The sequence below is a fragment of the Triplophysa rosa genome, linkage group LG2 (genome assembly GCF_024868665.1).
Source record: "Triplophysa rosa linkage group LG2, Trosa_1v2, whole genome shotgun sequence".
Classification (NCBI taxonomy): domain Eukaryota; kingdom Metazoa; phylum Chordata; class Actinopteri; order Cypriniformes; family Nemacheilidae; genus Triplophysa; species Triplophysa rosa.
The window spans coordinates 35,268,343-35,292,638 of record NC_079891.1 but is presented as its reverse complement, the minus strand read 5'-3'; the positions used below and the strand labels follow the sequence as shown (position 1 = coordinate 35,292,638).

Genomic DNA, 24,296 nt, shown 5'->3' with positions numbered 1-24,296 from the left:
TTCAAGTACCTATGTCTGTTTTCAAATACTTTCCAGTCCTTGAATTCATATGTCAGATATTCAAATACTTTCAAGCACTTTCAAGAAGAGTGGGAACCCTGACAAGGTGACAATACAGAAAAACCCACATTAATAGAGTGTCTGAAAAACGGTTTTGGTTGAATCTAGAAATCTTACGTCGATGCTGCTTCCCATCCGGGAGCCGAAGTCGCTGCGTCCTCCTCTGAAATCGGCTTGATCTTTTTCTCTGATGATCTCCACGACCAGCTCACGCGCTTGCTGCGGAAAACAGACGCACGCAAATCAACACGAGAAACATATCTGCTGCTGAAATCAAATCCGTTCACATCAGCAGCGAAAAACAAGTCAAGTCAAGAGTCTGTGATGACGAATATAAAGAATTCAAAGCAAGTTAACATTGTGATGATGAACGTTGTTAATAATCCACTTTCTTAAGACGACTGAAGTGAAGCGGAGATGAAGTTGCGTTTGACCAGACCTGAACTTTATACGGATCTCCGGTGATTCTCAAGGGTTTGTCAGATCCATTGGGCGTCGGGTCGTCCTGAATCATGATCATTTTTACTCCTGTCCTCTCCTGGAACACAAAAACCCATTCACAGTCAACTTTAGTGAATTCATCACTTAACATCAGCTCAACCAATCGTATGAGTTCAGGGTCGGGACTTTTGTTTTCCCTGACCAACGGCAGACAAGCGTGGATAACAGCACCACACGTTAAATGTTTGACCTCACAAATATCAGTCGATTTGTCTGGTCGTGATGTGAAACTGACCTGCAGATGTTTAATGGTGTCTCCTCCCTTGCCGATGACCAGACCGACCTTGCTTGCGGGGATCAAGATCTCCTGAACGGCGCTGTTCCCATCCATCTGGCTATGGAAGCCCGGTCCGTTTCGACACCGGTCCACGATCTGCCCCAGCAATCTCTTGGCCTGTCTGATGGAGCGAACGACAGCAAGATGAAGAAAGCAGAAACACGGAGTCCAGACGTCGAAACGTGAAAGCGCTTGTTTGGTTTAAAGGCCGGTGGATTCTTACTCGATACTCTCAGGAGTTCCGGTCAGGGTGCAGGGTCTGTCCATCATTCCTCCGCTCTCTGTGGGCGACACTACAAACAACTGAAAACTACTTTTAAAGGCATAAAATAACTTCACAAACAAACAAGAAAACGACCAGAACTGAGGCGCAAACGTTGGGTCGTGTTCCAAACTGCGAATGTTTCATTTGACATTTTTCTCACAAAAAAACTCAACACATATGACACCTAACTGTGTGGAACTCCACATGCAAAATATCAGCGTTTGTTTTTCGATTAGATAACAGTGATATTCGGAATGAAACAAAAACAAGCGATTTGTTGTGTCTTTAAAGTTCAAGGAAGGAAAGAAGCTGAACATGTTTGCATAAATTCTGCAGCATAAAAAGATGAAAATCCACGAAAGAATTAAAATTACTCATTAGAATGAAGTTAGTTATGTGTTTTACTGATCCGATGGTTTCAAAGGAGACTTGGGAGTTAAACTGGAACGTACCAGAAGCGATCTGGATCTTACAGTTGGACTCGAGCTGGATTCTGGTGATCTGTTCTCCTCCGCGTCCGATTACTGTCGGAAAACATCCAAAAGCTTTAACACCACAGCGAGAGTTTCTTACGTTCAGACGAACACAGCATTCATCTACAGATCGCCTCAAAACAACCTGCTACTATAAACCATTAGGAACACAAGGACCATGAAATTCTGTATATAATACCGTTCACTTTTTCTATGTCGTATTTGAACATAAATCCATAACGAAGTCATCTGTACTTACTGAATCCCACCATCTTATCAGGCACTTTATACTCCTCTGTTATTATAGCCCTAAACCAAGACAGAAGAACACAGACATTAAAACAACACATATGAGCTGGAACGCAAAAATGAGTTTTAAGTCAATAATGACCCTCACCTTTGATGACCCATTGCTCCCAGCTGGTTAGCCACTGAAACACACGAGAGAAAAACACGTGTTGGTACATATAAAACAACACTAATATCATTAGCATAGCATTCAATAAATCATTACACATAAATAAGACACACACGATCCAATTTATTTTGGACTAATATTTTAGTTTGTACAGATATGAGGATTGTATGGCTTTATCTCAAACACAAACTCTCACATCACAGTCCCATAAACGAGCCTTCGAATGTGAACTGTTTCTTCATTTGCAGTTCAACTAAATTCAGAATGAGTACAATTCACTTTTAAAAGTGTTTCATATTTCTATGTTATTATGACTATTTATATCGATTGTTTGTGTTTTCTGTGCGCCAAAATGGTTAAAGACGCTATATTTTATTGAACACAACCCAAAACTCTTGGTCTTTATGTCTGTCTATGGTCCATCCATCAATGTGGAGGACTTATTTACCTGTCAGCTAAAATTCACACACTTGATCTCTTAGACGAGTAATAACATCTCTCCCAACAACAAGACAAACATGATCATGTGCGTAAGTCAAAACTACCAGATTCTGTCTGTTCTCGATCAGAAAATACAATAAAAAAGACTAATGCCCGTTCCGATTACAAGCGACATGATCCCTTTCATTTCAATGGAGAGCTGGCGACTTCCGGCGACACGAACAGTAGCAACCGTTGGTGACCGGATGGGCTGCGTCGAGCGACGCGTCAAAGTTGAGAAATGTTTAACTTTATGCAAATGTGGAGCGACAGCCAATAAGAGTGAAGACGGGTAACTATTACAATTAGAAAATGAAAGCGTTTTTACACCTTGTATGTGCACAAAATTGTTGTTGGACACTCCATAAACCATACTAGGACCTTAAAAATCACAAATTATTCACTCTTTAATAACGACAGGAGGTTTAGGTTCAAACCACTGATCTATATAAATGACTGGATTTCGTCTAGAACACTAAACCAACGGCAGGAGGTGAAGCCGCCAGAAGCGATCGCGCCGCCATCTTGGTATGCCCAACTGACAGAGAGCGCCATTGACTTACAGTCAAAATGACCATCTAAAACCACCCATTTTCTGCATATTAGGCACGTGTTTAAATTAATTATCACCTCTGTTGTTTTTTTCAATGCATATGTTTATTTTGGGCAGAATAGCGGCAGATAGAAATCATTGTATAGAAGGTGAGTGTGTATTGCACGCTGTTGTAACGGCACATGTGTAAATGTTCAGAAATAAAGCTTCATGACTTAAAGAACATATGAAGAGTTTGGTTTCAAAATGAGAAATGAGTTTTTAAAAAAAATCAAAAATCATGTTTTTATGATGTTGTATTGTGTTAGTTAGCAGTATTTTTTGAGATATTATGGCTTAAATCAAAATAAACTAACTGCAGTTTGAGAGAGATTAATTGGAACAGTTGTTTTTTACAGTTTTATCATTAATATGCGATAACTCAGTGTGAGCCCTTGTTTACACCGCACGCATCTGCGGCACGTTACGGCTCCGGCTAGGTTTTGTTCCGGCCTCAATGCGGTGCCAATGTACACCAGGAGCGTCTCAAACACGAAGCGGCTGAATTCGCGAGACCACGTGATTTGCCTGTCTGACGTTGTTTTCTTTTTTCGCGTTTTTTCATGATTTTGGGGGTTATATCATAAGAAAGTTGGCTAAATGGTTATGTTTGTTTGTATATTGTTGTGTTCATTGCTATGAGTCATGCTTTGTTCCCTTACGAAAATAAACCATGGTTTTACTACACTTAAAAAAAAAAGAAAAAAAAAGAATTATTATAGTTAAACAATATTTTACCACAAAATAACCATGGTTGTGTTCGAGGATGAACCTCTCGTCGTCCATTTATGGTCTTATGTCAGGGATATGTGATGTGAAATACGAACGGAAGTCTGCATAGGAACTTTTATTTTGACATAAAACTGTGCGGCTTGGATGCGGTGTCCGTCAAAAATAAACAGCGATTCAAACACAGAACAGTCATGGTTTTGTTCTCATGTTCGGTTAAAAGTGAAACCATTTCAAGTTACAGAAGAATTCTGAACTTTTCTATGTTTATCAGTCTAATATTGGTATGGCGTTTCATGGGTCAGCGTTTGGTGGACTTTATCAGCGCAGTGTTTCTTTGCAGTTACACAAACAGGTTTCACTTCCTGTAAACGTGACATGTCAGCTCAAGGCCTGTTGTGTTTCTCCTGCGGATACATTCTGAAGTTTGTCACCGCTTTCATGAGCAGCCGATGATCAGAAATATGAATCAAAGCTTAGTGTGACTAACTTCACAGGATCCTGACGCTCACGTTACACTCGACCTGTCAACCGTGTTACTCAGTGAACGAACACCATCAGCTGACACCAACCAAAGCACACACACACAAGCACAAGCACACGCACACACACACACACACACACACACACACACACACACACACACACACACACACACACACACACGGTGATGTGTCGTAAAACAAGTGCACTATGACCTGGACAACACTGAGTGAAAACTGCTCCAGTTCAAAGACGTTTTAAACAACAAAATTAAATATGCATTTACTGTAATTTTACCCTTTAAACCAACGCAACACATCTCGACTACAATGGTATAAATAGGGCTGCCCTCGACTAGCAGTAGTTCTCAAACTGGGGGCCGCGGCCCCTGGGGGACCCCCGAGATGGATCCAGGGGGCCACAGATTTTGTGGCATTTTATGAAATATAGAAATTGATCATAGATTTTATGCAATCAAACATCAGAAAAATAAGACCAACAGACAAAAGAATTGATGTTTCAGCATTGTATAACCGAATATGTTTTTGTTTAAATAAAAATGTTAAATTTAAGATTATAAGTCTTTATTTGGGGGTCCGCAAAGTGATGCACTCTACACAAAGGGGGCCTTACAACGAAAAAGTTTGAGAGCCACTGGACTAGAGATTTCTTTGGTCGACTAGTAGTTCTTCATTTAGGCCATTAGTCGACTATTTCGCACGTTTATGATATTAATTGAAATATTTCAATATACATGGGGAATGGGGACATCACATGATGGTTTAAGCTTCATGTATGAAAAATATATTTTATGTAACATTGCTAACATTGTTCAAAATTACAGAGCTATACAAAACCATTATAATGAGCCTTCAAAATATAAATTAAGCGCTCAAGCGCAAGCATAATGTAATCCGTTGTGACACTGCCACAAGTTATGATTATCCGTCTCAAATAATAATTTTCTAGTGAACTAGTGAAAATTGGAAAAAAAGATGGAGTAAATATCAATTTTAGGCAAACGAACCAAAACGAACATATTAACAAACTAAAATATTAGTGCAAAAAATAAAAAGGCCTAACGAAACCTTTTTTCTCTGGATCAGACCGCAAAAATAGCCTATAATGTGAAAAATAGTATAGTAGTATAATAGTGTAATATGAGTATTTTCTTCAAAAAAAAATTCAATGTAAGCAATATTTCAAACGTCGAATATAAAATAAATTGTAAATAAACGAATAAATAAAAATACAGCAAATTGAAGCACTTAAATGAAAACATGTCAGTGGAAATAATCAACCAGAACACAAAAAATAGGAATAAATAAATATATTCAACTAGGGCTGTGCCGATAAACGATATCATATCGAATCGCGATAGAATGTATTTCAAAAATGATGATAAGCTATTGGCATTTTGACTCGATATGGATTAATTTTAGTCGTAACAGACGTTACACTGTGGAATATCATCTTGCCTCTGGTTTGTCTTGTGTGCTAACTGTTTCTCTTTTTAAGCGAGTATACTACGATCCATCGAGCAACCTTGGTAATTGGAATTGCACTTCAAATCCGGTGAGTTATGGCTTCTATTCCTATTATTGTTACTTGCACCTCATGTCATTGTTTAGCTTAGCCTTCTCTGTCAGCTGCGAGGGCTTTATATGCGATAAATGCAGGGAAATAGTTAGGCTGACAGAGAAGATCTTAGAATTAGAGTCTCGCATCCAATCTTTATCTGAGGATAGTAAGAGTTTAACGACGATAGAAAACACTTTGGATGCGAGCAACATTAGCGCACACAGCTCGGTTCCGGTTGAAAATCCCCCGCAGCTGGGAAACTTCGTGACTGTGAGACGGCGTAGTCGCAGGACAAAACATCACTCGACCGTTCCAATTACAGTCTCGAACAGGTTTGCCCCGCTCAGTGACGCACCGACTGAGAAACCTGCTGAAAGTGCCCTAGTTATCGGTGATTCTATTGTTCGAACGTTAACATAGAGGCACCAGCCACCATAGTCAATGTTTACCGGGACCCAGAGCGCCTGACATCAAGTCAAATTTAAATGTGCTGGCTAAGGCTAATCGTAAATTCAGTAAGATGTTATTCACGTCGGCACAAATGATGTTCGACTCCGTCAATCGGAGATCACAAAAGATAACATTAAAGAGGTGTGTGAGCTCGCAAGCATGATGTCAGACACTGTAATATTCTCTGGCCCCCTCACTGCTTATGTGGTGATGAGATTTATAGCAGATTATCATCACTAAATGGCTGGTTGTCTGAGTGGTGCCTGCAGAATGATATAGTTTTTATAAATAACTGGAAGAGTTTTGAGGGCAGACCTGACCTGTTGAAACGAGATGGTCTCCATCCCTCCTGGGCTGGGTTTCCATCCTGTCTAGAAATATGGCAAAAAGTCTTAATGCTAATGCTAAAACTTGACTCGCTGGGGCCCAGGTCAGGGAGCAGACAGTATGGCTTAACCAACTGTCTGCTTGCCTCTCACATCGCAGAATACACAAAATGTACAACATGTAGTAATCCGTTCTCCAAACATCACAAAATAGAGACTGTGTCTGTCCCCCGGATTAGCAAACATAAAATAATGCGTAAACCTCTTGAAAGTAATTTAATAAACGTTAAACAAACTAAACATGAACAAAATACAGATAATCAACTGTTACGACTCGGATTGCTAAATATTAGATCTCTCTCTAATAAAGCACTTTTTGTTAACGATATGATAACAGATCATAAAATAGACATGCTCTGTTTGACAGAAACATGGCTAAAACCAGATGATTATATTGCTTTAAATGAATCTGTCCCCCAAGATTATTATTATAAACACGAGCCTCGTCTAAAAGGCAGAGGGGGAGGTGTCGCAGCACTTTACAATAACTCTCTTAGCATTTCCCAGAAGTCGAACTCTAAATATAATTCTTTTGAAGTCATGGTTCTTCATGTTTCAACACCTAATACTAAAGATAAAACCTTTTTAAATTATTCTAGCTATTGTATATAGGCCTCCAGGGCACCACACAGATTTTATTAAAGAATTTGGTGGGTTCTTATCAGAACTAGTACTGGCCGCAGATAGACTCCTTGTCGTTGGTGACTTTAACATCCACGTAGATAACGTTACAGATGCCTTAGGAATGGCTTTCAAAGACACTCTTAACTCCATGGGCATTAGTCAACATGTGTCAGGACCCACTCACCTTCGTAATCATACTTTAGATTTAATACTGTCTTACGGTATAAATGTGGACGACGTTAAAATCCTTCAGCAGAGTGAAGACATTTCGGATCATTATCTGGTATTATGTTTGCTTCACTGGCCTACGGCTGCAAATAAAACTCATTGTTACAAATATGGTAGAACAATAACTTCAACTACCAAAGATGCGTTTCTCGATAATCTGCCCGAATTGTCTCAAATCATGAGAAATAACGTTGAAGATCTTGACATTACCACTGAAAATTTTAATTCCACCTTCTCGGTAACGCTAGACAAAGTTGCTCCACTACGTTTAAAGAAGATTAAAAATGGCAGCCCCACACCGTGGTATAATGAACACACTCAGGCTCTAAAGAAAGCGGCCCGAAAAATGGAGCGCAACTTTAAGAAAACTAAATTAGAGGTATTTCGTACAGCATGGAAGGATAGTATTCGAAAATACAGGAAAGCCCTAAAACTTCTAGATCCGCCTACTTTTCATCACTAATAGAAGAAAACCAGCACAACCCTAGGTTTTTATTTAACACGGTGGCTAAATTAACAAAAAATAAATCGTCAGTGACTTCTGATCCTGTATATCAGCATAGCAGTGATGAATTTATGAACTACTTCACATATAAAATCCAAGATATTAGAGAAAAAATTATAACAATGCAATCAGAAGTGAAACCCGCTGAACAAACTAACTACAGCGCCCTTAAGGAGAAAATGCAATTATTTTATACCGTAGATCAAGATGAGCTGTCTAAAATTATTAGATCATCTAAATCAACAACATGCATACTAGACCCTATACCTACAAATCTACTGAAAGAGATGCTCCCAGAAATTATAGATCCTCTTCTTGGTATTATTAACTCATCTCTGACATTAGGACATGTGCCTAAAGCATATAAGGTGGCTGTTATAAGGCCCCTTGTCAAAAAACCCCAACTCGACCCTAGAGAACTAAGGAACTACAGGCCTATATCGAATCTACCTTTCATATCTAAAGTTCTGAAAAAGTAGTTTCAACTCAATTATGCTCCTTCCTCCAAAGGAATGACATCAATGAAGAATTCCAGTCTGGATTTAGAGCATGTCACGGTACAGAGACTGCTTTGATCAGAGTTACAAATGATCTGCTATTGGCGTCTGACCGAGGTTGTATCTCGTTATTGGTGCTGCTAGACCTTAGTGCTGCATTCGATACCATTGACCACAGCACACTCCTACATAGACTCGAAAATTATGTCGGCATTAAGGGAATAGCTTTGAAATGGTTTAAATCTTATTTATCCGACCGTTTTCAATTTGTAGCAATAAACAATGAGGTGTCACGCAAATCGCAAGTCCAGTACGGTGTACCACAGGGCTCAGTCTTAGGGCCTCTGCTCTTCGCATTATACATGCTACCTCTAGGAGATATAATAAAGCGACACGGAGTTAGCTTTCACTGTTATGCTGATGATACTCAACTTTATATTTCCTCGAAGCCTCATGAAACACAGCAGTTCCATCGAATAATGGAATGCATAGTCGATATAAAAAACTGGATGAGTAACAACTTTTTATTACTGAACTCGGACAAAACGGAAGTGTTACTTATTGGACCGAAAACTGCTATAAGTAACAACCAAGAATACTGTTTAACTATTGACGGATGTTCCATAAAACCCTCGTCGTCAGCAAAGAATCTTGGCGTTCTATTCGATAGTAATCTGTCATTTGAGAGCCACGTCGCCAACACCTGTAAAATTGCGTTTTTCCATCTTAAGAATATATCTAAACTACGTCATATGCTGTCAATCTCAGATGCAGAGAAGTTAATTCATGCATTCATGACATCAAGACTAGATTACTGTAATGCACTGTTAGGTGGTTGCCCTGCAGGCTTATTACAAAAACTCCAATTGGTCCAAAACGCGGCAGCTCGAGTTCTTACACGTACAAAAAAGTATGAACATATTAGCCCGGTTCTGTCAACCTTGCACTGGTTACCTATAAAGCATCGCGTTAACTTTAAAATCTTGCTTATTACCTATAAAGCCTTACATGGTTTAGCTCCTCAGTACTTGAATGAACTCCTTTTGTATTACAGTCCTTCACGTGCATTACGCTCTCAGGCGTCCTGTCAGTTGGTAATACCTAGAATTTCAAAATCAAGTGCAGGTGGTAGATCCTTTTCCTATCTAGCGCCTAAACTTTGGAATAGTCTTCCCTGCACTGTCCGGGAGGCAGACACACTCTGTCAGTTTAAATCTAGACTAAAGACGCATCTTTTTAATCTTGCATACACTACTCTTCCATAATATAAATCTTAGAGGGTTTAGGCTGCATTAGTTAGATCAACCGGAACCAAAAACACAACTGATGTACTTGTTGCATCAAAGAGTACAGAACAGTACTCTACTCTCAGCCAGTCTTGTCTCATTGTTCCAAGGTTACCACAGCGAGCAGGATGCAGTTCATGGCCTGACCTGATGGTAGAGCGGAGAATGGGAAGTGGGGACCTGACAAGAGCTGAGATGATAGAGCTGGATAAAGAAGGACGCGGTCTCTTGACATGTCTTCACCACAATCAAATGCTATTAGATTATTAATGATAATCTTAAACTATAATTTATTTTATTATTAAGTTTATTTATTTTATTTAGCCTTGTTGTGCAAGTTCTCTGGAGCTTGTGCAGAGGCAGCAGCTTTTGCCAGAGGGGAACTGGAATCCCCTGGTTGGGCCTGGGTTCTCCTGAGTTTTTTTTTCTCATTAGAGTTTTGGGTTCCTCGCCACCGTTTGCATACTGTTTTTGCACTATCTGCCTGACCGGGGGGGCTGCTTTAGAATCTTAAAGTTTTACTTAATTAATATTGCATATAGGAATTTATTATCTGTTATATTTGACCTGTGCTTCTCTCTCCTTTATCCTAAATGTGTGCTCTCACTGAGCGTGTGTGTGTGTGCGTACTTGTCTGTGTACGTACGTGTGTGTGTGTGTGTGTGTGTGCGTGCGCATCCGTGTGTGTGTGTGTCTCTGTGTCTGTGTGTGTTGGTGCGTGTTGTGTGTGTGGAGTGTTCTGTGTGTGGGTGTGTCTGTCTTCTGTGTTTTCAACCTTTTCTTGTTTTTGCAGGTACAACTTTGATTGTTTTGCTTGTAGTCAATGTGTCTCATGTACAGCTGCTTTGTAACAATGAAAATTGTAAAAGCGCTATATAAATAAAGTTGAGTTGAGTTGAGTTGAGACGCAGAAATAAACGCAACAACAGTCAGTCAGCGTGCAGCTTTTATCATGCGCGTCAAAAGTACAAAGTCCATTTCATACTGCACATGGCAAAGAAAACTCGACATGAGGAGGAAAACATTACTGGAAGCGGAAACAAAGGTGAAACTAACCTCGAGTTGTCATCACGCGGTTTATCAAGTGTCTTATTTTTTTTCGCAATCGCCGGTTAAACAAAACAAACTTGAGGCGCAATTGCAAGCGAGTTACTTCGAAACTCAAGCACAAACGTTTTTATATCCATCGTTAACATATCTGCTAACATGAGCTGGTGCTTATGAAACAACCAGCACTGCCACGTACAGATTAGAGATGTAATGAAGTGAGTTTGTGTGCACATTAAAATATTGAACCTTGTATGTAAGATGCTTGCATGATTAAAGAAATGTACTACAGTTAGGGCTGCAGCTATCGATTCTTTTACTAATCGAGTATTCTACTGATTTTTCCATCGATTAATCGGGTATTCGGATAATAAGTACTTTTTCTTTATTAAAAAGCAATACTAAATATACAAGAGAAAATAAGACAGGTCTCTTAAAATGAGTAAAACAACTAATTGTTTCCTTTTTAGAACAATTAGTTTTTATTGCTGAAATAGCATACATTAATATCTGCGAAAACTAAACCCATTTAGTACATTCCATTGCCATATTAAATTAAAAATGCAATATAATACAAATATATAAATAAGAAACATGAATAAAAATGGAACTAATAATTTCAAACAATAGCCTATGACTTTTATTTTGGCAGGTTGTCAGAAGACCCTTATTTTTTAGTATGTCTGTTTCTTCACTCAAACAATAACATGTTTGTGAAATAAACTCTCAGAGCAACTCTGGAGGTGAAGTTCATGTCCTCATTCAGCGCAGACGCAGACAAATTCATGAGCATCACGCGTGTAGCACGTTAAACTGTGCAGTTCATTCACTCAGACACGCAGACCAGACAGATGAAATGTGTAAATAACAGGATTCGGTGTCCACTAGTCCGCATCTAGTTTGATGGACTCAATGCAGCCGGAAAACAAGTTTCACTCGTAAAATAGACTAAAACCATGTCAAATATCAGTTCACCATTTCAAAGCTATTAGGGCTGTGACGGTGGTAATAGACAAATCGACCGCGATGGTGCGGTGGTTGAGAAATATATATTTACATAAATAATATTTATATTATTATATTTGCGTGTAGCAACCACATGACGAGTGGAAGAGAAATATAGACCTTATTTAAATACTTGAAATTGTTAAATAATTGAAATATGATATTTGAAATAAATGAGGATGAAGCATCCGTCAATGTTTAACGCGCAAATCCATCAGTGAAACGGCACGCTACAGCATATAAAACATTGAAATAAACATCAGTAAATAATGAAAACTTAAATGATATAAGAAAGCTAAATACTAAATAAAAAAGCTCTTGTTGCAGTAACTTCAGTCAGTGGCGTATTAACCCTTACAGTCCTTAACAATTCCATTTGAAACAAACTGTTTAAACCTACATTGGCTTTCCTGTTCAGATTGCCATAAAAACTTTACTTTTTCCGACTCGTTGATGTGAAATTTACTTGTTGACATTGTCCAGATTAAAATGTGTACAGCTGCACTAAATGCGCGTTCAGAAGATGTGCACAGGAGCGCAAATGAAGAGATGTCTCTCCGCAACCGCGGCAAAACCTGCGCGTGCTCCGACACTAAGCAAGCGGGTCATAGCCAGTTTTGATTTTACGTATCTGTTCATTTCACAACAAGATCCATTGCAGAAGCCGCAGAATAACCTGGGTTTTGCCGTGCAGGCCTGCGCTCGAACGCACCAACGGACACGTATGCCAATAATTTCTGTTAATTTAAAATCTTTTAAATAAAACCACCCACAACTGAAAGGCTACAACTAGCAATCGTTATCGCAACTCTCATATTTATTACACCTATATTTGTCAGAGTGACGTGCACTACCGCCGGTGGCAGTTCACCGTCATGGCACTTTACCACCGCGGTGGTGCGGTTGTTACGGCAACCGTCACAGCCCTATAAGCTATCTGTTATTTATCAGCATGAGAAACGCGTGTGAACATACTAAAATGCGTGTGTCTCACGGTGAATGCATGAGACTGTAACATGAATAGAGTTTAGCGGGCTGTGCGTCAGTAATAACGGTCCGTGGGGAAACGCAGTGCTCCGCTCCGTGTGTACTGTAGTTAAATGGATTAAACGAGGCTTCGAGGCAGCAAAAATTGCCTCGATGATTTTTTGTATTCGAATAACTCGAGTTACTCGAGGAATCGTTTCAGCCCTACTACAGTTTATGTGAGATGTCTTTAAGGTTCACTGAATACATTGAATGAATCCCAATACTCGAGCAAGACATTATTGCAGCGTTATGTATGTGCGCACTGCGCAGGTGCTGAGCCAATAGCGTTCGAATGTACCAGTAGCGGAGTCCTTTCATTGGTTGAATGTAGTGAATGAACACTCCCTTTACTTAACGAGTCAATGGAGTCAAAATGAGACTGAATGAACTGGTACATGTTGTTTATGGCCTAATATCCTCTGTGTTGCAACAGTGCATTCATTTAATTGAATTTTAACTGGTTAAAGGTTAACTTTTGTTAATAAACTGTATTTAAAATAGATTCTTTTAAATACAGTTTTTTAATTAAATATATATCGAAATAAATATCGTTATCGATCAATATAGAAAAAACTATCGAGTTTACTTTTTTGCCATATCGCCCAGCCCTATATTCAACACATTGTATTAAGGAATAAATAAAATATAAAGCAGTAACCAAACACTACAACAATACAGACCATTAACTTAACTCACCTCAGTTTTTCCACGTTTCTGCCATATCATGCCCTTCATAAAGACGGGCGCACCGGTTTCACGGAGAACAGTTTTCCCAACAATAAGGCCAAATTTATGTTCATGCGACATTCCAAAACACTAAATGAAAAAAAACCCACTAAACACTCGAAAAAGAATGCAAAGCCCTCACACTTTGTCCTGTGATCCTTTATTGATGCGCTTTCCGTTCACGTTCAGGCTCTTCGGCATTTCTTTACATACTACGCTTTATTAAGGTTGATACTGAATCTTAATGAATTAAGCCACATTTAGCTTTTTGGAATGTTGCAAGAACCCAAGTTTGTCCGCAACGCCGGAAAACTGAGCTCTGTGTCCCGCACACAATGAAGCCGCCGCGGCTGCTGTTAGAAGCGCACAGATGGCGGAGGGATGCAGCGCATGTGCTCAACAGATCTGGCAAACGTAGGATTGCATATTCCTCATTTTTAGCCACCATGTTACTCTTACACCCTTGGACAAATAGACATTTAAACATGCTAATAATATAATTCATTTATCCAAGTTAACGGTAGTGTTAGAGCGAACGGCTATGTAAAGCGACTAAGGTGGTGCGTATACACTTTTTAAATGATATGCAGACAATCGACTAATACAAATTTGTTCGAACAAGTGTCTTCTAGTCAAATAACGAATAGTCGACTGAAATGGGGCAGCCCTAGGTATAAAGTGCACCGATATTCAATAAAGAGTTAAATGTATTTGATTTATTAGAATAAATTAGTATATAAGTAGGTCATAAGTCAAACCGTTGCCGTTTAGGGTTGTGCATTAAAGGAGGAGTACATCCAAAAATGAACATTTCTCATGTTATAGTGGTTATGTGATATTGAGAACCAACGAGATTATCAACGTGTTGCCATATTTATCCTTTGTGTGGTGTTTGCACAACAGTATTTACGGCAGAAAAATAACAAATATTAACCATATATGCTGTATAAATATGTAAACATGTCAATCTTTAAGGTGGATTTTTACTTCTGCGGCAACGCGCCAGTTGTTGTTTATACTTGTGCGTCGTTGTCCGCATTGACAGGCAATGGCCACTAGGAGTCAGTGTCCACAGATGTGTTGCTCGTGTCACCAAGACAAGAGCCGAAGAAGAAGCGGTTCATTCATGTCTACGCTGTTTGAGGAGCATTTAGCAGTGATAGCGGCAAGTAAACAGTCACTTTTGCAGCTTGAGTTGTTAAATACAGAAAAACACGTGATTTATTTAGATAATTAATTTGGAAATGCGTATGAGTAAACTTGACGCTATGGTGGAGATTTTTTTACATGAAGGGACGGGGTTCGAGCAGACCAATCACAACGCTTGCGGTCCACGTCGCACTGACGCGCTACGGCATAGAGTACATTGTTTCGCGTCTCTGCGTAGGCTACGGCGTAGGTCTGACGCAGAAGTAAAACTCCCACTTTATGTGGTATGTGGATCCTATACCGGCAAACACTGGCCGGGCAACAGACAAACACGAACACCAGACAAGTCTTACATTTCGCACACTTTTGTGTGCATTTTGGTTTTGATTTCAATAAATCATCTCAAACTCTGAATTTACCCAATTGAGTTATTTGAATTATTTTAATGATGGACGTTTGAGATTTTTTGAGAAATATGTATATAGAAAGTGACAAATATATTTTCTAAAAAAAACCTTTTGTGTTTATTACAATATGTTTAAATACTCCAAACACAGCTCACCCATTCAGAGTCCGAAGGACCTGTTTTTAAAGAAAGGATTTATATTACAACAAAAATGAAATGACGACTTGCCTCCTTCATCCAGGGAGCATTTGTGGCCTCCGTAGCCGTAGAGAGAAGCTTCGACCCCGGGAGGTGTGCTGTTCAGATGAGACATCTGCTCGCCCCCCATTTTAGCAATCTGTAAGACGAGAGAAACCACTGAATGAAACGTGCAAAAGACATTTTACATGAAAATTTCAGCTCCTCCAGCATCAACACTTCTGCATGCGAGAGCACAACATTAAAACAGATCCGCTGTTAAATTCAAGAGAGAGAGAGAGAGAGAGAGAGAGAGAGAGAGAGAGAGAGAGAGAGAGGCGCTGGTCTCCACCTCATCCCTCCAGCTAAAGCCTTCTTCTTGGGAATGTTGGTAAGGAATGCCAGCTATGTGACTGCACAGATAAGCTAGTGCCCCATGGGAAAGCGACCGGCGAAACGCAGGAGCAGTTGGAGGAATTCGCCCGAACAACTGGTCACTTGTTGCCCACATCGAGGAGGACGAGCGAGAGTGCACAGAAACAAATCCATGTCTTTCTAAAACTTGAGGAAACCCCATCGTGAGGCTTGAGGATTGTTTACAGCGCTAAGAGCAAACATTGGGCGGTCTGTGAATTCGCTAGTTGCACAAGATGTCGCTGGTGAGCTTTTGGGACGCCAGAGTCGGCAGAGTCATTTCCAGTTGTATAACACTTTATGAAAAAGGATAACAATATGGGTGTTTTTAGATTTAAAAAAAGAAGTAATATACAAACGATATGACAGATCCTCTTTATATTGCTGCGCACTTCATTGAGCCAAAACAACACGATTGTGTTATACGACCGGAAATTAAGTCTGCCGCCTCTGGCGTCGCAAAAGCTCAAAGGTGCCATCTTGTGCAACTAAGCCCATTACCCATGATGCAACAGTCATGTCAGCATATCGCAATGTACTTTGAGACAATTCACTGTAATACATCAAAAAGTTTAATATAGTCAGAGTTTTACGTAGATGCAGGAAGAAAGTGGAATGTGTGTGCTTTTTAACATTTGTTTTTTGAATATATTTTTATATAACTTAATGGAGGATCTATAATAAACATGACTTCAGAAGTGATAAAGCCCTTACGTAATGAAACGTTGCGTTTTTATTATCTTAGAACGAGCTATTTCTATCTACATACACCGCGGGTCCCCTTACATGGAGTTGTTTCTACAGTAGCCCTAAACGGACAAAATGCTCTACAGAGCACGTTTCGTAAATACGTTACCTCATTCAGCAAAGAAGCTAAAACGTGACGACATCTTAGTCCTGTGTCAGCCACCGTAGTGCTTGGAAAGGGAGGGGTGCAATGAGCAGCTGGTTGCAATTCTCAACCTCACCACTAGATGTTGCTAAATTTCATACACAGGACCATTAAATTGAATTTTATGAACTTTAAGCATTATCCTATCACATTATTTAGCAAGTTATGCCACTTTTTCTCAGCATGCGTTCATGTGAGCAAATAACTGCAGGTATTAGTGTTGGGCGATATTCTCTAAAGTCAACCTTTTAAACGAGAGAGAGTAAACTATTGCGTAAGTCAATATCATTCATCCAAATGCGTCATTGATGCTCACATGTGCTGTTATTACTTGATTGCCAAACGGAAACAACTCGTGCGCTGGTTTTAAACCCTCACGCGCATAACAATTCCTGTAAGGAAAAGCCTGCGGGCGCATCACAAGCTCTCTCGTGCTCGTAAATCTCAAAGCCCGCACATTCAACAGTCTCGGGAATTCGTGACATTGTCACGAACTGTAATCAATTAATTTGTGTTTATTGACACGAATTTCCCCCTTTTTTCGTGACAGTCAGCACAACTGTCAATCTAATGTATTTTAATACGCGATTTCTTTCATATGTATAATTATATATCAACACAATCTGATGGGAATTCATACATATTTTACACGGTGGCTCATTCGTGTGAATTCCTATTTCCTACGATCTCATTGGTATGTTTTGTTATGATTTGACTTTTCCCATGTTACGTTAGGTTTAGGGGGCGGGGTTAGAGAAGCCATTTATCGTTGTTTTGCTACTTCGTGAAACTCTCGTTTTTAGAAAAATTTGCCTTTGCGGCTGTGATTTTAGGGTTTGGGGGTAAGTAAGGTGTTGGGTTAACCACATCCTAAAATATTTACAACTTCTTTTGATATCAGGTTATAAATATATACATGTAAATACACACGCAGTATGTGTATTGAAAGTCGTGCTGAGTGACACGAAAAGAAAGCCGAGCTTACTACTCACTCACACGAGAAAATGGGGATGTCTGTGTCCATGAACACGAATTAAAGGTCCAGTGTGTCATTTTTTGTCTTCAGAGGTGTATAAAGAGCTTAAACAATGAAGCGTTACGTTTTAATTACCTTAGAATGAGCTATTTCTATCTACATACACCGCGGGTCCCCCTGCATATAATTCGCCATGTTCGTCAGCCGTCGTAGTGTTTCGAACGGGAGGGGGAGGCGTGGAGTGAGCGGTTGGCTGCAATTCGCAACCTTGCCGCTAGATTACACTGACTGGACCTTTAATAGATTCCAAATTTCGTGTCTATGCCACTAATTGCCGTGAGACTGGGTTGGCACATTACAAACTCTCACTGCCGCGAGGAAAAGCCCGAGCCAGCGCATCACAAGCTATCTCATTCTCGGAAAACTCTCACATTACAAACCATGTCTGGCGCGAGGAAACGCCCGAGCTGCGTGCATTACAAAGCTTTCTCGTGCGCGGAACACTCACAGCCCGCACATTATAAACTCTCTGGCGTGAGAAAAAGCCTAATGCTGGGTTCACACCAAACGTGAACAATTACGTTCCACTCTGTTTATTACTCGCGGGAAAAGTTCGTTATATTTGCGTTAGGGCTGTGCAATTAATCGAAAATTAATCGTAATCGTCAATTTTGGCTTCAACAATTACAAAAACAAAATAATCGAGGCAAAACGATTATTGTGCCACATTCCATTTTGCGAGGATCCTCTCTTTTCTTGTGGTATAAATCCACAGCGCACCCCTTTCCTTACAGTGGTTCAGCTGTGCTATTTCTTTACATTTATTTTTCAGTTGAATTCACCGTTTAAAAGCAAAGTTTTTTATTTTCTATGTTGTTTTAAAAGTTAATGAGTAATCGTGTTAAATGATCGGGATCTCAATATTGGCCAAAATAATTGTGATTATGTTTTTTGTCATAATCGAGCAGCCCTAATTTGCGTGAGTGACGCGATCAAATATTTTAAAGACAAGATTAATGCGCGTTCGCGGCAATCGCGCAGCCCGATTCGCATCTTTCGCACCGCCTGCCACGAGTTCGTGTCTATACGCGTCTTTGCATTGACTTTGTATGTAATTTACTCGCGCAAAACACTTAATTTGCGTTTGGTGTGAATTCAGTGTAACACTGAGTCTACACCGGACGCGTCGCACCACGTCTGGCGTGGACAAAATGTTTAATTATAATGGGTTCTAATGCATTCTATTGTCTCGTCGCGCTGCCTCCGGTGTAGACACGGTGTAAGCCGCATGCATTGTAAGCTCTCTTGCACGAAGAAATACGCCAATCCACCAATTACTGACAGATCTATTATGACGGATCTATTTTTTTCCTCAGCAGAGTTGATACAAGCCAAATGCTCAGAGCGTCCGGCTCACTTTTAAACAAGGGTTGAGCCGCAGAGAAAAACTCAGCACAGGTGTGTGTGTGTGTGTGTGTGTGTGTGTGTGTGTGTGTGTGTGTGCGTACAAGGCCATGAGCTCAGATAAAGATTTGACATGTTACGAAATGGAGGCCGTTGCCCAAACAGCTGTGCATCGAACATGTGAGAGCAAGTAGCTCAATGTTTTAAAGTACGGTCATTTAAAATAACTTTCTTTTCTGTCAAAAACACTGATATAAACAGACAATGTGAACAGCTGAAGACCAGCATTTGTATTAAAATAGTCATTATATTCTTTAAAAAATGACAGTATTTTTGACAAAGCAATGAGGGGATGAAAATGTTCTAAATTTGACATCAACGTGATTTCTGGCTTCACGAGATTACCAATTCGTTAGAAGTGAATCTTACAAAAATGTAGAATTATTCCAAACAAAGTCCTGTAATGGTCACTGTTCCAAAAACAAATTGTATTAAAACAAGATTGTTGTAAAATGCGAATTTTACAAGGAGACTGTACAATTCATATTGCATACAAAATTCATACTTTATTACTTTTAAACTTGATTAGTGAATATTCACGAGCATGTGATACGTCTGTTATTTTACAAAGACATATTTAACAGGCAAAGTCTCGTCCGGTTTTTCGTGTTTTGCAAACGACAGCTTCATGCTGAAATATGACATTAAGCATGTCAGCTGTGTGTTAATCATGTGAACACGCTCCTCTTCCCCAACATTCTGAATGATATTCACTTTATATTCTTAACCCAAAAAACAAAACGCCCCAAAACACTCGTATTATTACAGTCTAATGCTTACATTTAATCTAAAGTACAACTCCTGATAGTGCTCATGAACGAGATTTAACCCTTACTGTTCCGTCCCTATGCCTAAACCAACAGCACCTGCACTTGTATATACTGTACATGACTTCAATGTTAATATGTGTGAATGTTACTATAGAAAATATATGCACTGAAAATACAACAGGTGTTCAGCACATGTATTACATAACTTCAACGTTACTGTAAATGTGTCGGTATTGAGAATATATGCATTGAATGTACAAGTGTTCATCATATATAACTTCAATACTGTAAATGTGACTATAGAAAATAAACGTAACGTTACTGAAAGTACAACAATTGCTCATTTCAGCAATTGCGCCAAATATAACTTCAACATTACTGTGAAGTTTAGTTTAGAGAATATAAGCACTATAAGAACACGTGTTCACTTTAACATAGCTATATGTCAATGTTACAATAAAGAATAGAAGTTCAGGAAGTACTATAAATAAAAAACGTCTTTTTATCTTGAACACACAAACAAACAAACAAACATACACACTCAGGGTTTAAGTTCTTCATTGGCCCGAGCACATGATCTGCTCACTACACAAGTGTGTGTGTGTGTGAGTGCGTTTTAACACAACTGTCACAAACTTTACATTGCACGTTTTTAGACTCCACGAGACACAAGACGACGACGCGCAGACCACATCGTGGACGCGTTGCTTATCTGCGCGTGTTTGTAAAGTTTTAAGGGTTTGTGCATGACAACAACAACAGGTTGCAGTAGTTAGTTCCTGTTGTTTTTTGTAGTTTCTGAATCAAACGACAGCAGAAAAGTTGTTGTCAGCGCCGTCGACACGTCGCGCGCGACTGCCGCGTTGCGTTTAGACGGTTGTGGCCTTAATCTGTGCGTTAGTGTGTGTACGCGTGTGTGTGCTGGAGTTTCTAAGCTCCTGCAGCCGAAGCTAACAGGCTACACACACATACACGCTCGAAACATACGCTTATTAAACATATAAAGGACGCTATCACGCGCTCATTCGCGCACGCACCTGTCGCGCGCGGTGGAACGGGTCCGTGAATCCGTCCGCCTTCATCCCGGGCTGTGCCACAGAGGCCTGTCCCTGCACCAGCTCCGCCATCATCATCATCACACACTTACACACACGGACACACACACGCACATAAACACACACGCAGCGCACACTACCGACCCCGGAACAGGAAACGCAGGCGCACGTCTCGCGAGACTGAAGAGATTCGGCGAGATTTCAAACACGTGCTTCTTCGCTGTAGGAGATTTCAGCTTTACTGAATGAATTTATTACTAAACTGCGGCAGATTTGATTTCATTGCGCTTCTTCGATGTTTTTTTGTATCTTTAGCATTTATAGTGATTTAAAATGATTTCTCTTCCTAAATATTTTTGCATTTGACTGTTATTTTTATTCATTATAAATTTTATTCAGTAATTATTCATTAATTTCTCTTGTAAATCATTAAACGCACCACGAATGACCTTTGTACATGAAATGTACTATATAAATTATAACCTGCCTTGTCGTAATATTAAATTGTATAATTTACTGATAAGTTAACTCTTGAGAGTTATTAGGTTTATTTTCATACATTTTAACTTTAAACATTTAACAATTATAATATTGTTTATAAATGTACTCTTAAGTTAAATATTTTTGTTAAACACACAAATATTTTAATATATTTTAGTTACCTGTGAGCATACAGTATATCTTTGAGTTAGGCTACATTAATGTGAATACGAAAAAAAAATTCCGGTCCTTTTTATTCAACAAAAGGGGACTTTACAATATGTAATAGTACAAATAGTACAAATACAGTACATAATTGCACAAATGCAAATAACAAAAAAAATGTCTTAGCATGCTTGGCTATTGTTCCGTATCAGTATTAAAGAAGCATAAAACATCTTTATATCTGTGGAAAACAATCTACCATTTGGTACAAATGAAACTTTGCTTTATGTATATGGTATTTCCCATGCAAGTAGAATAAGAATTTTAAGTATATTATCTATTTCCAATGAACCAGTATCACAATCCAAAAACAAGACGATTTTTTCAGTTATATTAATAAAATTGATAAAAGACTTAAAGATAAACAAAGAGACCCTACACTAAAAAAAGTTTGATAAGAGCAACTGAAAAAAAGTACAATTGTTTCTGATGTATCTTTCTCACTGGTGAAAACCCTTCTTTAAACGTAGAAATAAAGTCATTACAAGGATAATATCTGTAAATTATTTTAAAAATAAAGTTTCTTTGACTTTATTTGGGATTATGGAGTACGAAAAAATTTAATTGATTCTACCTATAGAGCTTGGGAATCTACGTCATTGTGCATTGCATTCTGGGCAGTTGCCGCCATGTTTTGGGACACGCTCAGCAGCGTAATGACAGCAAATAGAGTTAAAAACGACTGTATTTACATTAAAAAATTTTAAGAGCTGCTTGCACTTGCTTAGAATAAATGGACTAATATTCGAATCCCTTGTTCATTCATAGAAATTGTGGACTCCCTTATGGACCCGGACTGATCGCAAAGAGCTACATCACAAATGACATTTCTAAACGTATTTTGCACAATTCTCTTGGTGTGAGCACTTATTTATTCAAGCGGATCAGAAATTATGAATCTGTAATAATAAATATGACAAAGCCACATTTGACCAAGTTGCACTTTCACCATTGTATTGTTTCTAAGCTACAAAGCTGAAAATGGGGCTTCTTTTCGGATCCGTTTTACCCTCCAGTCATGAGAGCAGATATGGCAGTTCATAACACAACTAGCGTTCTACATTCTAATGTGCTTTTAACTGTATAAAATGAATTTAAACATCCATCTCCACTATTTCACAGTCTCTACAGCAGTGTTGGTGTCCCAAAGTCACAGGATGCATTACGCTGCTAACATCATTCCCATTCTTTATAGTTTTAATTTGGTTTAATTAAATATATTTACATGTGTTTAATTCAATTACCAATACATAGTGTTAAAATATCAATAAGTATAATCTGTCAGTCTTAACTCTCATCTTTGTCTAGACTATTACCATAACATATTTATATGCTAGTGTACGCATTAGTGTACCAACATCAATTTTAATGAATGCAAGAGTGACACAGGAGTGTTATATTAACAACAACAACAACATTTACTTATAAAGCACATTTAAACAATATAAATGGATCCAAAGTGCTGTACAGAGTACAAAACAGATGTACACACTAAAAATAACAATCACAGGTTAGATTTTGAAATGTCCACTGAAGGAGCAAACCTCACATGATAGGGAAGACCGTTCCAAAGCTTGGGACCAGTCACAGAAAAGGCCCGATCACCCTTTGATTTATAGCGACACAGTTAAGAGCAAGTGAGTAGAAGATCTAAGTGCCCTACCAGAACAGTATGGCGCAAGAAGATCACTTATATACCTTGGTGCACGACCAGACAACGCCTTATATGCGAACATAAGGATTTTAAAATCGACTCTAAACTTAATAGGAAGCCAGTGAAGGGATGCTAAGATAGGGGAGATAAACAACTTGTATTCGTGATAATGAAGACTGAGGGAGACCATGATAAAGAGAGTTGCAATAATCCAATCCTGATGTTCCAAAAGCATGAATCACAACTTCTAAATCTTTCTTCAACTTTGCAATAGACCTTACATGGAAAAAGGTTCCTCTAATAACAGCACTAATTTGTTTATCAAAAAATAGTGTCAAAGATCACTCCAAGGTTTTTGATTTGCTTGTGTACATTTGTTGAAAGAGGACCTAACTGGACTTCCAGAGCAGGAGAAGAATTTGCAGGACAACCTAGAATTAAAACCACAGTTTTATTCTCATTTAGCTGCAAAAAATTATTTGCCATCCACCTCTTGATGTCATATTTTTTTTTTTTTTAGATTTAGATTCAATTTATTGTCATTGCACATGTACAAGGCAACGAAATGTGACCTCTGCATTTAACCCATCCAGAGAGTAGTGAACACACGTACCCCCGGAGCAGTGGATATACAGATTTCAATAACACATCAATTGAACCAGTGGTGCCAAGCCTTACTGGAAGGTAAAATTAGGAATCGTCTGCATAACAGTGATATTAAATGTTGTATTTCTGAAAAATAAGGGCCAGGGGAAGCATATAAAGGGAAAACAATAAAGGGCCCAAAATGGATCCCTGGGGCACACCACACAAAACATGTGCAGATGACGATGAAAAGTTCCCTATATTTACAGAATAAGTCCTGTTCTTGAGGTTCTTGAGGTTACAAACCATTGTAATACAGTGCCTTTTACACCTACCATACATTCTAGTCGTTTTAATTTTGGTATCAAATGCCGCTCTCAGGTCCAATCCAAAGCAAGCAAAATATC

General features: G+C 39.0%; 1 protein-coding gene across 1 annotated transcript in view; it reads right to left on the bottom strand.

Moving 5' to 3' along the window:
• fubp3 (far upstream element (FUSE) binding protein 3) overlaps positions 1-21,081 on the bottom strand; it is a 33,652-nt gene extending 12,571 nt beyond the window's left edge. Inside the window, exons 1-9 of the mRNA XM_057362486.1 lie at positions 20,928-21,081; positions 15,426-15,534; positions 1,974-2,007; positions 1,836-1,885; positions 1,556-1,627; positions 1,062-1,119; positions 797-959; positions 500-598; positions 178-279 (exon numbers count right to left, since the gene is read on the bottom strand). Of these exons, the coding sequence (XP_057218469.1) occupies positions 178-279; positions 500-598; positions 797-959; positions 1,062-1,119; positions 1,556-1,627; positions 1,836-1,885; positions 1,974-2,007; positions 15,426-15,534; positions 20,928-21,026 (786 nt within the window). The 5' untranslated portion in view covers positions 21,027-21,081. The remainder of the gene's footprint in view (positions 1-177; positions 280-499; positions 599-796; positions 960-1,061; positions 1,120-1,555; positions 1,628-1,835; positions 1,886-1,973; positions 2,008-15,425; positions 15,535-20,927) is intronic.
• Positions 21,082-24,296: the final 3,215 nt, after the last annotated feature.